At 42.2% G+C, this 16013-nt stretch overlaps 1 protein-coding gene across 2 annotated transcripts in view; it reads right to left on the reverse strand.

Annotated features, from left to right (window-relative positions):
* The window catches only part of GRM8 (glutamate metabotropic receptor 8), an 877877-nt gene that overhangs the window by 801419 nt on the left and 60445 nt on the right, over positions 1 to 16013 (reverse strand). For both annotated transcript variants that reach the window (XM_081531191.1, XM_081531192.1), the window contains exon 3: positions 7351 to 8173. In XM_081531191.1, coding sequence (XP_081387317.1) covers positions 7351 to 7860 — 510 coding nt within the window. In that variant the 5' untranslated portion in view covers positions 7861 to 8173. The remainder of the gene's footprint in view (positions 1 to 7350; positions 8174 to 16013) is intronic.

Consider the following 16013-nt stretch of genomic DNA (forward strand, 5'->3'; position numbering starts at 1 on the left):
AAACAATCTTTTTTTTTTTTTTTTTGGCTACACCATGGTTGGCACTCGGGATCTTAGTTTCCTGACCAAGGATCAAACCCAGGCTCCCTGCAGTGGAAACTCCAAGTGTTAACCACTGAACTACCAGGGAAGTCCTTGCCTTATTAAACACTGAAAAGACAGGCATTAATCACTGTCAGGTCTTATGTCTTCAGTACTCACTGTAGGATGTTAAACCTTTTGAGGCTAGGAAAAAGGAAAGTAAGAAACATTTAATTTAAATTCACCAAGTTTAAAATCTGCTCCACCCAACAAGTCATGATGCTGCTTTAACGGTCTGAACACATGACCACAATACTAACAGTCATTCTAAGTTACTTGATGTCATAAACAGCCATGGCCTTTGATGCGGGCCTATGTCATGTGAGTCTAACTTGTAGCAAAGTTTTTTGGGGGGATTCATTAATTCAGCTCCTCTGTTGGTCCAAGAAGGGGCGCAATGACATCAAAATTCACTCAAGAGCTAATAGTGCTCAGGTGAGCCTCTGGCATCGTTTTTACCTTTTTTTTTTCAAATGATTAAGTGACCTTAGGAAATCAAAGTAACAACTTATCAGTAAAGGATTTATTGAATAAATGATACTCTATTCATATAATTAAAGTTAAAAGTTTTATAGCTAACATTTTATAGCTCTCAGTCCTGGACAAATAACAGAATCACCTGGTGATTACAATATACCAATGGCAGGGCTCCACCCCAGTTTTGTTGGTCTTCGGTAGGATTTGGGCTTTTTAAAAAACTATCCAGGTGATGGTAACATGCAGCCAGGGTTGAGAATTACTGAGGTGAATCTGTACTAACCAATATGGAAATCTCTCCCAGTCACATTGTTACATAAAAAAAAAAATGCCGTAAGGCATATCTATTAATAAAATTCTGTGTATGTAACTTTACTGATAGATACGTGTGTTTGAATATAGCCTGTTTCCATTTTACACTATCTACTTATTCATTACTTGGACTTTTCAAAATGAGAATGTGCTCATGTCTTTTACTCAATTTTTAATTTTAAAAAATCTGTTTAGAGAAAACATGCATTGGTAGGAAAATGAGGCAGCACATGAAAATATAGGAATTCTCCAAATATACCATCTCTCCTCCTTTCTCCCTCTCTCCCTCCTTTTGTTACTTTTTCTCAAACAGTACAAAAGTAAAACACAAAAAATCCCATATCTGTTCTATGTACCCAACACCTATTATTTCCAATATCTGGAATTGGGGTGAGGGAGGTAGAAATGGGTAGACAGATATGGTTCATTCATTCATTCAGCAAACATTTATTAAGTTTCCAGATAGGTCCATACTAGGTACTGGAAATACAACCACAAACAAGATATATATGCCCTATGCTTAGCATGGATATCATCCTGTCCTCACGGAGCTTTGTTACATGTAACAGAGAAACTTAATGTAGTGGAGAGAAGTGAGAAAAGATTTGCCCAAGTGGAAGTAGACCTTCATCATGGAAGTGATGGCAGCCGTGAGAGCTTTAAGAAGAGCGGCATGACCACATCTGGATATTTATGTATCCCTATTGCTGCGAGTTGTGTCAGCGACAACAGGTAGTGCCCATTTCCCCCATCACACCCACTTAGAGCCAGTAAGAGAGAACACCCATCATCTCTCATCCGAAGTGAATAGACTCTTTACAAAACTAAATTAGAGCTTGCCACAGGAGCAAAGGATTGACTGAGGAGTCTACCTTTCAATTTTCCATTATCTATTTGCCATCAAATAAGATTTAACATAAAATGTTACCTCCTGCTGAGTTTATTGATTGGGCTCATTTTTCTGTCCATCTATAACTAGATGAGCCTGGATAGGCAGATTTACCTGTTCAGAGTTTAAAGTTAAGAAAGCCCATTGTATGCAATAAATAACTTGCAAAATGCTTGGCTTTATGGGAGTGGTTGCTGCAATTAGTGGAGTCTCTTGGAAGAAAATACATCTTTGTAAACATAGAAGGGTTGGCGAGCACATCTAGGGTAATGGGATGCTTCACTGTACTTCACTGACTTAACATGAAGGTCAATTTTAGCCATTTAGAGCCAGGGCACTTCCACTCGGGGAGAAATTATCTAGCCCACAAGTGGATTTCTATTCAAAAGTCCCATTTGGTTGCTTTGGAAAGCATACACTATAGACTACCTCCCATACTTCAATAGTCGAAAATTAACTCTAGGTAAAGTTTACCAGAAAAACAGAAGAAAGAGAATTACATCTGACACTGTTAACCCCGATGCATCTATGCGGACATTAACATGCATTACCTCCAAACACCAATGTGCTATTTTTAACTTAGAATGTTCAATCTTTGCCCAAAGTAAGTCTTGATTAGTGTTTTGAGCAACAGATTTGCTCTAATTTAAAGGAGAGGGGTGGAAATTTCTAGAAAAGGAAAAAAATCCCAGCTCTTTATAAAACATGCATATTCCTCGAAACTGCTTTATAAAACAAATTTAAATGATGGGCTTCCTGGCCAACATACCCAAAAGACCCTCTCGTTCTTTTTAATTCTTTTCAAACTACACAATCTCTATCTGAGAGCTGGACTCCTCTTTTCTTTGGTCTCTCTGCAATGCAGGAGCCACTGAAATGGCAGATCTGCCTTCACGCAGGTTGGAGCAGCTCCGAGTTTTCTGAGTTTGCCACTCTGCAGTTATCCTAATCAATCCTACTATAATCTACAAATATTAACATTGCTTTTGTTTTTGTTCAGTTGCTCAGTTGTGTGCAACTCTTTGTGGCCCCATGCACTGCAGCATGCCAGGCTTCCCTGTCCTCCACTCTCTCCTGGAGTCTGCCCAAGTTCATGTCCATTTGAAAAGGAAAAGTTAAAATTTTATATAACCTCCTGCTCCTTCTGCCTCTATAACTCAGCTTGCTCCTTGCAAAGTCTGGATCACGTAGGTCTCAGAAAATGGGGATTCACAATACTAGGAACTGGAGCTTATCTCACTCACCCTTGTCCTGCTCTTTGCAATCGCCCAGCCTCTGCAAACCCGCAAACCCGCTTAATCATGCCTGTCCATGTATAAAATCTCTGTAACCCCTTTGTTCGGGGCTCAGAGCTTGGAATGTTAACTCCTCTGGGCCCGTCAAGCTAATAAACCAGAGTTCTCCAACTCTCCCGAGTGTGGTGCTTGGTTTCTCAATTACTGGTTTCTGCAACATATTGAGCCAATGTTGCCATCGAACCATCTCATCCTCTGTAGTCCTCTTTTCCTGCCCTCAATCTTTCCCAGCACTTAGCTAGACACAAAACAGTCACTGAGCTGACTGCTCTGCCCTTAACCCAAATATGAAGTGTGTGTGTTAAGGCTGAGTGTAGTGCTTCTAAAAAGTTCAGATCATTAACGTTTTGTCTGTGACTCTCAAACTTGTTTTCACTCCTAATGCTCCTGAGAAACAGGAGACAGTACAATCAGTAAAAATGGTTCTAAGGTGGCGGTTGGGAGGCTCACACTCACTGGGTCCTGTCACAGGAAAAGCCTCTGAGGTAGTTCTGACCGCTGATACCCCTGTCCCCCGGACAGGAGAGAGTGCACGCCCCTTGACTCGGGTAGACAATCACTGGTTTAGTGTGGCATTCGGTGCACCAGGGGCCCGTCCCCCTCTCTAGTCGAGTCTGGCTCCACTCCCTGTCCAATTCACCTCTGAAGTTAAAGGACTGATTTTTTCATTTGCCCCTGAGCTTTAACAGGAAGAGAGACAAAGGGCAACATTCCTTCACTCTAGAAAGGAGCAGGACCAGCTGTATTCCAGGGCAGAGGAGATGCAAAGGTGCGTGGCGGTGGGCTGCCGGCATGCTCAGTCATGTCCTACTTTCTGCGACCACACAGACTGCAGCCTGCCAGGCTCCTCTGTCCATGGGATTTCCCAGGCAAGAATCCTGGAGTGGATAGCCATTTCCTACTCAAGGAGATCTTCCCCACCCAGGGATGGAACTTGTGTCTCTTGAGTCTCCGGCCCACTGTTCTCCACCCCAAAAAGTGCCATCTCTGGGGGGCTAAATGAACCTCCCCCTGTGTCTGAAGTCCCTTTACAAAGATAAACCATTTCATCAAACCACAATTAGTGATCCCACGAAAAACAGAATCTTCCTCTGACTTAAACAGACATGCTATATGCAGATGGCATGCAAGCATGCTATGCATGTATACCTCCTTTCCTGAAACAAGGCTTCAGTTAGGAGAACATAGAGGGACATGAGGCCAGGAAAGACTGCCAAGAAGGGTCAGACTGAAGGAAGAGGAAGCTGGGGGTGCCCGAAGGACTTTGTTTCCTTCACAATGTAGCCCAGGCAGATACTACATGGCTTTACCCAGACTGTCCAGAAAAAAGAGAACTGAGACATTCAGAGATTACTTCTGATTTCAGCCCAAATATTTTCTATATAATTTTAAACAGATTCTAAAACACCCAACTAATGCTTATTGTTGAGCAGGACAGTGATAAATTCGTTAATCAAGACCTTGTTTACATCCCTCACAGTCAGGGTTAATCGTTTGTGGGTTTCCAAACCAAGATGCTCAACCTTCTGTAACTCCATTAATCCAGGAATAAGTGGCACTATATTGATATCCAGGAGTTTTTTTAGATAGTATGGGTCATATGCTGTCCTAGAGGGTCCCAAGCTCCATAAAATTGTCCTAAATGTTTAATTTTATTCACAGTCACAGCATTTGGTTAATCAAAGTATTAATCTTTCAAAAGGAAGTGTAAGCCCATCCCCAATGCATTAATTTGTCAATCATTCCTTTGATAACTATTCTAATATTTCATGTCAGTCCTAGCATACATGTTTAAACAGAATATATTTTCACACATAAAGTTCAGGTTCAGCTAGAAGACAGGCTGATCACTTACATCTTCTCTGCTGCTGCTGCTAAATCGCTTCAGTTGTGTCTGACTCTGTGCGACCCCATAGATGGCAGCCCACCAGGCTCCACCATCCCTGGGATTCTCCAGGCAAGAACACTGGAGTGGGTTGCCATTTCCTTCTCCAACGTATGAAAGTGAAAAGGGAAAGTGAAGTCACTCAGTCGTTTCCGACTCTTAGCGACCCCATGGACTGCAGCCTACCAGGCTCCTCCGTCCGTGGGATTTTCCAGGCAAGAGTACTGGAGTGGGGTGCCATTGCCTTCTCCTTACATCTTCTTACTTGCTTATAAAAGACAAATCTTTCAAGCCCCAGTTATTTGGTTAATAAATATATCTGCTTCCAGCATATTGGTCTTAGTTATGACACCTAGCATAACCAAGATCTCCTCCTGGCTAAAAGGCAGGAATGGTAGCCCCTTCATCTGCTGACCGATGGTTTCCAGAATTGGCCTACAGCACTGGACTCTGCCCAGAGTCAATGGTAGCTCTCCCACCTGGTCGAATAAGGTCCCTCAGAGTCACCCAAAAGGGTGAGGAGAGAACTGGCCTGTCAGTGAGAGAAGAACAAAGCAGAGAGAAGCCAGGTCTAGAATGCATTAAAACAAAACCTACCCTTCAGGTGGCCTTTCCTATGGCAGCCCAAGCAGACAAAGGACAGTCAGGTCCTGATGGAATCCTTCACCTGCATTTTCTCATAAATAATCCAACAGACTAACACAGGTGAGGGTTACCTTGCCTCCAGGTAAGGGATCAGTTGGCCCAAAAGAAATTGCTAACAACTTTATCCAGTTTCCTTTGAAAGTTTCCAGAGATGGAGAACTAGAGCACCTTTGGCTGCCTATTTCAATTTGGCATCCTTCTTGTCAAGGAGGCTCTTCCTAACGTCTGGCTCAAATATCTCAGGTATTCCCTGATCCCTCTGTGTGACTCTTCAGTACTCTTTAGACACAGAGCACTTCTGCTCAGCAGCATCCTCATTTGAGAAAATTTCATCAAATAGTCATTAAGCTGCCTCTTACCATTCTCTCCTCTAAACTAAGGGAATTCATACAGAAGTTGGGGGGATGTTATAGACGTGAGTGAGACTAGATGGTCCCCCAAGGCAGCTTCCAAACCAGAAAGACTTTGATTTGAACACTTCTACTTTTTTTTTTTAGTTTTCCATCACTTTGTTCATTTTCGTCATTATATCTGTCATCTATCCAACTTCTCCATATTCTTTTAATATTTTTAAATCTAATATGCACAGAAACAGTTTCTCACACTATTAAATAAGACTCATTAATTCAGAATAAGTTGGAAAAGTCATGTCCCACTAAGTAAAAAAATCAGAGTGAAAAGTATTTTCAGTTTTTAAAATGTTGCCTATTACCAAACACTACATAACAAATATTAATAAATAAAATGAGAATGTTAATGAAAGATAAGTTACAATAACTTTACAGGACTTTATGCTTTCAAACTATTGTTTCATATTTATATTCTTTTGCCAATTTTATCTGATATGTAAATGCAATCTGTAGGTAACAGAGCATCCAACCTAAACCAAAAAGTTTCACATTATCTTGATAAATCTGAGCTTTTAATGCAATAAGAATTACATATAATTATTCTAAGTCTGCATCAGGCAGTCTGAATTAATGAGACGCTGCTCTATTGTAGCTACAATAAACCTGACAACTTCATGGCCATCTTCTAGTCCAGAGTGTCACTCCCATCTGTACATTAGTAATAAATACAATTTCCTCACACAGGAACTTTTGTCATAACAGAGCATCCCACATTAAGGAAGTTTCACCAAGTAAATTATCTTATACCTCAAATACCACAGAAATGTTTGATCTGATAAATGAGCTAAAAATTCATTAGACTCTAAAAAACTACTTGCTTTGCTTTAAAATCAGCCCAGTTATGTACACACTGCTATACTTAAATGGATAACCAACAAAAACTTATTGTATAGCACATGGAACTCGGCTCAATGTTATGTGCTAGCCTGGATGGGAGAGGGGCCTGGGGGAGAATGGATACATGTGTATGTATGGCTGAGTCCCTTCAATGTTCACCTGAAACTATCACAATATTGTTAATGGACTATGCCCCAATACAAAATGGTTTTAGTGTTAAAAAATAAAAATTAAATTAAAAGAGAATATCACAAGATGCTGAGGACTCAACATATCATGGGAATTATCACCTGTTTGTTCAGAAAAAAAAAGTCACAATTAATCCAATTAATTGCTTTAAAAATGTGGAACTAAATCAACACAACCTAGACACAAACTCCTCTCTTTGGGGAAACTGTGGTCCTGAAAGAGTCTATGAGCATCTTTACTGGGTTCACTTTCTTCTTAAACCTGCAGCTGGAGTCAGGACAACTTATTGTCTTTTCACAATGGTCAGAATTGTCTAGTGCCTTTACCTACCTTAAAAAGTCTTAAAATGTTAGCCACCATGATGGACACGGAGCTCGCGGCAGCACCGATAACGCCAGAAATCTTGTCAGGCTTGGTGAAAATGGGCGGATCTCCATTAGCACATTTCACATCAGAAGCATCCTTCTCTATCAAAGCCTGCACAAACGTTAGGGACTGCTCCAAAGCATAGGTGTCCCTGGAGCAGGTGTCGAGGATCCGGACACCCAGAGTGATATTGGAGAGGAGATCAGGGTCCTTATTAATCTGGTCAATTGCATAAAGCATGGCCTCCAATCTGTGGATCCCCTTCTCTTTCTTCAGCTCCCCACAAGGCACCCCTCTCTCTCCCTTTGCATGGACAGGAAAGAGACCTCCCAAAATGATGTCCCCATCCACTCGGATGGAATGGGCATACTCTTGGCTGTGAGTTCTTTGCATCATCGTGAGGATCCAGTAGAACTTGGCCGTCAGAAGAAAGAAACAAGGGCAAGAGGCTGATCGCTTTCCCTCGCATACCATTTTCTCCACGGGCGGTGCTGCAATCCAATACCCAAAATTTATTCTTGCCACAGAAGAAGGGGGACCACCTGAGGCTGCACCTTCTGGAGGCTACCATCAGGGCCCATGGGGAAAAGGCTCTGTGGGTTTCAGCAAGTGTTCTTGATTTGAATGTCACAGTGAATTTCCATCAGACCCCAAGGTTCGATTTTATTTCCACATAAAGTCAACTTGCCTGGAATGATGCAAAAATCAGAGGAACAGCTGAGGTTCTGATGTTGGGATGAGGTCACCAATTCACGTCCTTGAAGTCAGCCCTGTAGCAGAATTATTCCTGGGGGGCAGAAGGAAGAAAAGAAAGGGTTCCATTCAATGGGCCTGCATTTTTCATTTCTTAAGCCCTGTTTGCACAGACCTCTTTTTTTGTTGTTTCATTTTCACTATTCAGTAAGAAACTAATTCTTTCTGTCCTCTTATGATTCTGAACACCTGGCTGCACTGCATGTAAACAGAGAGATGGATGACACTTTTGGAGCAAGAGAAACAGAACAGTTATCAGTAACTAAGTGGACTCTTCCAAATCGGAAAGTACTTTTATTTACCATTTTATTTCAATAAATCCAATTTCCATGAAGGTAAAAATCCTGTGATTGATAGCATTATTTCTTTTCAAATCTGTTTTTACTCTTTACAGCTGTCTGAATTTAGCATTTAAATTTTGTCCACAAAATCAGAATGAAAGGCTATTTTCTGTGGTGTATTCAACAAGCCAGTCATCTGTTAATGACATTTTTTGGTGTCTCGGATTTCCCAAGGGAAAAAGTGATTATTCAATCACAAAATAAAAAAAGAGAGAGAGAGAGAATCCACCCAAGGAGCCCAAAACGTGAAAGTTTTAGAGCTTGTGAAAAGACTAAACATAGAATGTCAGCGATTTCATGTAAATTATCTTACTGTTCTCTGGTAATAAAAAACGACATGAAAATTAAACACATAGGGTGGGTTATGTGTGAAAAATATTCCTATCTCCTTTGTCTGTTTCCTATTAATTTGTCAGAATGGAAGCAATCGGTATGCTTGCAGTTCTGAAGTAAACACTCCTTGATCCTAGAATCACTATGACCAAATCAGATCTGGAGATGAACTAGAGAGTTTCTCAATTTTGTCTGACTCAGTGGGGTAAACAGTTGTTTCATCAAGATGAGAAATAACCAAGAGTGAAAACAACTACAAGCAAATCTGTAGAAGTTTATTCTAAGACCTTCACTCTTTTATAATTCCATGAGATTTTTTCAAAGGACTTTAGTGGAGGTTTAACTGAAAATGAGAACAGACTTTATGGAAGGGAATTTGATGTTTGAAATGTATATGCAATTAACAGAGTAAACACACCAATGCATTCTGCTAGAATGGGTTATCTAATGTTCATTTCTAATCTATTTATACAAACGAGTTTGAAACCTGAAATGTAGATAATTCTCCTCTACCCTAGTCAACCAACATCTGGTTGTATTTTCCATTCACTTGTTCAATTTCCAGTTGATAAAATTTTCATCCTGTCCTCACTATCCCAAAGGAAAGGATGGTGCCTCCCTAGAGAACAACTGAACATATGTCCAAAACCCTTCAGGGAAAGCTGCATTTTTTTCAGTTTCAGATGAAGAGAGGGGACTTGCCAGGGCCCACTGCCTGAAATTTCAGAGTACACACCTGGAATACACTCAGAAGTACAGCCAATGACCCATTCTGTTGAGACAGTTCTTGTCTGCCCATGATAAAGCATTTCCGGACTCTTGACACTTGCCAAGCCCTGGATTTTCCCAATTCTGCCCCAAAATACTTAGTCCTTTTCTGTTTTTTCTCACCACTTGACGGATGTTCTAGCACATGTAATTTTCCTAGCAGTTGCTTCTCCCACAGAAAATCTGATTTGGCAACAGCCTGACCTCAGGCATTCCACAGGAGGAAAACACTTAGAAAGTCAAGTTGACTTTCTGGATGACGCCATTGAAGTGATGGACCATAAATTACACCAACCACCCATTAAGAGAAGGAGTATTGTCTTTTACAGCTTCACAAGGAAGACCAGTTAGAAGACAGTAAAACCTTAACTCTGACCACTAATTCAGGGCTTGAGACCAAGTCCACAGGGCTGGAGTGTATCCTGGAGTGTATCCCTGAGTGTATCCTTTCTGGCAGAGCACAGAATGAATGGATACTCGAAGAAAGATGATAAAGGGGCAAAGGGAATGTGCTGTTCTTCAAAAATCAGCCTTTCTTCATTACTCCAAGCCACCTCCCAAGTACTTAAAACACTTCAGAGAATAAATGGTTTTCAATTATAGATGACCATAAACACAGTTCATCTGTTAATTACAAGTCATCCTTACCTCTGCCACTCACATAGCACTAACCTAGTTCCCCTTGCTGTACAGCCCTGGAAATAGTAAAATTGAGTTTCTTTTAAAGGTATGCACACCATAGGTCTGTTTAGAGCTTTAAGTTAAGGAAAAGTTGAGGAGTGAGTAACAGAGAGACAAGAATTCATTTTGTTTAGTGGATGTGTGTGTAAGTCCTTAAGGCGTGTCTGACTCTTTTCAACTCCATGGACTGTTGCCGGCCAGGCTCCTCTGTTGGTGGAATTCTCCAGGCAAGAATACTGGGGTGGGTAGCCATTCCCTCCTCCAGGGGATCTTCCCAACCCAGGGATTGAACCCAGGTCTCCCACATTGCAGGCAGGTTCTTTACCGTCTTAGCCACCAGGGAAGCCCTTGTTTACTGGATGAATGCTCTTAAATGGAAAACGAGAGGTTCCATTTGGGTTGTTATTTATTGGGCAATTTACTTGTATTTTTGCTTAAGTTTCTCCTTTGCAACATAGAATTAATGGCACATTACCTCTCTGAAGCTCAGTTTCATGTCTGTAAAGGGGTGTCAGAACCCACCGTATGGCACACAGAAAGCACAGTAGCTGGCACAGGGTAAGTGCTCAGTAAACAGGACCTATCATTCTAATTTAGTCTGCAGTTCATTTTCCACTGAAGCAGAGCAACTGTTTCCATATTTGCCCAGTTGGTGAGGCTGTAACTGAAAATTTCCGTCTCTTTAAAAGTAAAATCAGAGCTACTCATAAAATATTGAAATACAGCAGTTATTTCAAAATCTGATACATTGTCATAAGAATCAGACTCCTGATAGCTAGAAGGCTTAGTTTTCCTTTTAAATTCTAAAGGAAAATATATTTGAAAGTTTGTGGAAAACGACATAAATCTGGTGGCATCGTATAATCTTGCATTGCCTAATCTTGCTCTTGGGCAATTCTTGGGAGCTTTCATCTAAACTCATCCTAGTCAGAGTCAATGCATTTTGACTAAATAATGACCTTTTTGTGCTACCAAGCCAAATAGCTCTACTTCAGGTTCTGGGCTTGATTTAAAATCAGTTTTTCTCTGAAACTGACCTTCCTCTGGGGCTCGATACAAACCCCCCTGAGCTGATGGGCTTCTTCAAAGAGGTGTGAGGTCTACACTCTTGAAAGCATCCTCTGAGGGGAGCAGACACCTTCCACTATTTCTGAGCCCTCAGAAGGGCCTTCCAGGAGGCTTAACCATTAAATGCCCATGCAGCCCTGTTCATTACCTCCCAGCCAGTCCTAAGTACATGGTATATGGGTACCCTGCAGATCATTAGCACTTCCATTAACCAACGCACTGGCCCAAGTCTGCTGGGGAGCAGGCCCCTCAGCTGGGATCTGAGTCTGCAGCTCCAGCTGTTTCCTGAAAGTATGGACAGCTCCTCCAGGGCCAAGGCTCTGAATTCTGCTTCTTTTTATTTTCTAGGTACCATCTCTGTGCATTCTTGCTAAATCACTTCAGTCATGTCCAACTCTTTGCAACCCTATAGACTTGCAGCCCGCCAGGCTCCTCTGTCCATGGGATTCTTCAGGCAAGAATACTGGGGTGGGTTGCCATTTCCTCCTCCAGGGGATGTTCCCAGCCCAAGGATTGAACTCACGTCTCTTATCTCTCCTGCACTGGCAGGTGGGTTCTTTACCACTAGCACAACCCAGGAAGCCCTACCTTCTCTGTATCAAAGTCTCAAACACATAACAGAGTATCCGATGAATTTTCATACACCAAGCTCTTATGTAAATGAGAGGGAAAAAAGGCTCAAAGAGGTTGAAGATGGTCCAAAGCCCTGAATGGCACCACAGGCAAAGTCCACCTGGGGGGTCCTGCCCTTTGAGGAACCCCCCCCTAGAGCTGCAGAGACTGACTGGGACAACACAAGGAGAAGGCTCTGCCCCTCCACTGAAGTCTTTCAGAAACAGGCACAGCTTTGTTGACCAGCTCTTTAAGAAAAACAATGCACTCATTAGGAGGGGTCACCTGGGGGCATTTCCAGGGCAGGGTGATTTCTGAATCTTTCAAAGGACTGAGAATATCAAATGCAGTTTGTCTAAACGCCTCGGCTTCAGATCAGGTTTCCCAGGCAGCCTGAGGCCAGTGAGAACAAAACCACCAAGCCATGTGTTTGGGGTTGGGGGAGGGGCGGGGGTGCGGAATCTAGAATCTATCAGGGGCTGTCACCAGGTCTTCTTCCAGCACTTGGCTGGTGCTTTTAAAACATGATAGGGTAAAATCCTTACAGGAACAGAAATAGCCAAGGATTGTAATCATTTTCTCATAAAAAGGCCAAACAGCCTCCCTCTGCTGGATTCTATTCAGCTCTTTAACAAAAAGGTTAAGCCAAATATTGTCATCAATTCACAAAATTGCAAATTTGGCAGTTTCTCCCCACACTTGCAGCCCTTTTTCGGCTGCTGTAGAAAAGGCATCAGATTTGTTTGTCATCTCCTCTGCCACCACAGGTGTGCACAGCCTGGAATTCTGGTTGGGGCAGAGTGAGGATGGGCTAGAAAGAGCCTTCCCTGGTAAGACAGTCCCAGATTTGGATCCTTGTCTGTCGGTCCCTGGCTGGTGACACTCAACATGTCACCTCACCTCTGTGTGCTTCCATTTCCTCATCTGTGAGATGAGTGAGACGGACCATGTAATCTCTAAGGTGTCTTCCAGCTTCCCGTTCTGAGGTTCTATTATTTAATAATAAAGGAATATGAGATTATGCTCAAAACACCAGAGCAAGGCTTTGCCAACAGAACACAATAACTGATTTTGTTTGCAAGCTGAGTGGCTTTTTCCCATCAGTAAGAGAGGATTGTGAAAGCTCTTCTCTAGGAGCAGGCCCCACATTAAGAAAATCTGATACAGGAGAAGCTCAACTTACTAAACAGACAAATTAGAAGGTGATTATTTGCATTACAAAAGAATTCACCACGGGTTTTCTTTAAATAGCTAAATCCCCCCTTGCATTTAAAATGCAATCTGATTTAGTAGAATTCAATTTGTGCCATTTTTTTTTATTTTCAATAACACAGCTATTGCATAAAAAGACCACACTTAAAGAAATGAGAAGCCACTTTTATAATATGTATCATTCAAGGAGAGGGGAAAGGGTGAAACCAACATTTATTGAGTGCTACAATGTGTCTGCAACCCACTCCAGTATTCTTGCCTAGGAAATCCCATGCACAGAGGAGCCTGGTGGGCTGCAGTCCATGGGATCGCAGAGTCAGACACAACTGACTGACCAAACAACAAACACATCATGCCTGGAGCCTCACATATGTTATCTCATTTCCACTGCACAATATACCCCATGAGGCTGCTATCACAGCCTCCACTGGGGATATAAGGAATCTAAAAACAGAAGGAGTATATGAATATGTCTAAAATCTTGGGCCTGAATTCACATGGACTGATTCTACCTTCTTTCCCTTACCCCACACCCTTGGGTGCAGCAGACCATGAGGGGTGTGGCCAGCTGACCTTGATTTGAAGGTTTGAACTTTGAGTGTGGCATCCTAGGGTCTGAGAAGTGCCCCCCAGCACTCACTCCACAGCACAGGGTAAGTCACTAACCCGGGACCAGTTTGTTTCTAAACTGAGGGATGATTTCTGGCTACCTCCCAGGGTTTTGAAATCAAATGATACAATATATATCAAAGTACTTCATAAACTGCCAAGTGCTGTAAGAATGCACAGGGACACTATTCTTTAATAATTGGTCCTACGATTCAAATAGTTTACTGATGTATTGTGCTTAGAAGACTTGGAAGACCTGAAGAAAAAACACTTTTCCATCATACACAGGGCTGGGCAGACCTTAACAAGTCATGTGTGCAATGAATCAAAAGAAAACTGGAAAGAAGGACATAAGAGAAAAGTCAATGGAGATCAACATCTGGCTGGAGAGCTGAAGTTCATCGACACTTGGAGCATCCAAGAGGGTTATTCTAGAGAAAGTGGTGACAAGATATTCTTCTGTAGGGAGAAGAGGACAAGAGGAAGCGTTCCTAAGTTGTATGCAGGATATGATGCAGAGCTTCTACCATTAAGGTTTTTACCAATGGAAAAGTTGGCCAATAAACAGCCAGAAGACTTCTGTCTGCAGATACACCTTTGCCTGGAAAAGTATATGCCCAGTAATTTGCACATACTCCTCTTCAGCCTCTCCTACATCTTCCCACTTCTGCACACCTGCTCCCTCCTGCCCCAGACCTGGATCTCCCCTTCCTCAGGGCTGATGTGTTCTACAGGTCAACATCTTAAGACTTGGTTCTCCTGGGACCTTGGCCCTCCCCAGGCAGGGAGCACATTCATCAACAGGGATCAAAACCTGAAGATGCATTACTTGTCATCCCCCAACTGGAACATCTGCATTTTATAAGACTGTTCCCAGGAGATCCACAATTTCTTCACCAAAGAAATGTCTCTAATAGCGATTACTACTGACACTGTAACAAGCCAAAGTGGGGAATGATCCTGAGTCTGGAGCCTCTCAAATCCCTCCTGCAGCAACACCCACCACTTGGAAGATAGGTCCTGGGAGAAGAATGCACCCTGCTCAAGGTCCTCAGTCAGGGAGCGAGGTATCACAACTTGAATTCAAGTACTAAGTAGAAATGAAAAGCAAAGCAAAGAACTCTCTGAGCTAAGAACGAAAAGAGGAAGAAGGGAGGGAGGAAAGATGGAAAGGAAGGGAGAAAGGGAGGGAGGAGGAAAGAAAGAAATGAAAGGGAGGGAAGGAGGGGGGGAGGAGGGGATGGGAAAAGATAGTTCAAATCTAAATTTCTAAATCTAAATCCAAATCTAAATTTAGCAGACAGAACCCCGCGCCCCTTGGGATGGAAACATTATAATCCAGCTGATTCTCCATTTACATCCATTTCTCCCAGAACATCATGGGGTGACCGTGCCCCCGCCAGAGCAAACTACATGAGTGACTCTGGTGATGTCCAATCAGGTCCTGTCAAGAAAACATCAGCAGTTACCTGAACCTTTAAATACCAGCCTATTCAACAGGCATGGAGATGTCGCCAGATCTTTGTTGTGGGTACAGTTAAGAGATAAGTCCATGCAACAATTTCTTTTTAAGACACTGGGACAGGGCAACCCCACTCCCCGGATGAAAGCAAAGTCCTCTTTCTGCTGGGCATCCTAACTACAGGAGGAAGAGGATGAGAAAGGAAGTTGGAGGGGGAAAAAAATCATTGCTACCATGTGCACATGTATACAGTGTCCTGTGTCTCATGCCCTGAAGATAGTGGAACAGTTCTTCCACAATGATTGGCATGAAATGTTGCCAATGTGAATGTCAGCGGGTTGTTTGCTGCACAACACCAATTAAACAAGCCCCACAGCAGCTGCAACCTGCCCAGCCAACTCTGAAAAGAGCACATCTCTCCAGACCTCTAACTTTCTCCCGCACTTACTGGAGCCCAACTCTTCCTTTTATTATTCCTTTTGGCGTTAGATGTTTTTAGAATTATTCAAGTAGTAATAATTTGTAAAAGGAGCAGGAGGGCAGAACTAGTTAGCACCAACCAAATAGAACAAATGGAGCCTAAATAACAGTACAGAGCTGTGTTCTCAGCATCTTTTTCTTTATTCTAGATAAATCCTCTGCTGGGAGCCTCCTCTTATCTATTCCTCCCCAAATCCCTGGTTTAAAAGCAAGATTTCTTTGTCTTTATCCCAAGTATGATACAACCTGTAAGTTGACTCTGAAATGAGAAAACTGCATTTAAAAAATCTTACTTCATTTTCCCTGAT

The sequence above is a fragment of the Giraffa tippelskirchi genome, chromosome 10 (genome assembly GCF_054371585.1).
Source record: "Giraffa tippelskirchi isolate mGirTip1 chromosome 10, T2T-mGirTip1v1.2.pri, whole genome shotgun sequence".
Classification (NCBI taxonomy): domain Eukaryota; kingdom Metazoa; phylum Chordata; class Mammalia; order Artiodactyla; family Giraffidae; genus Giraffa; species Giraffa tippelskirchi.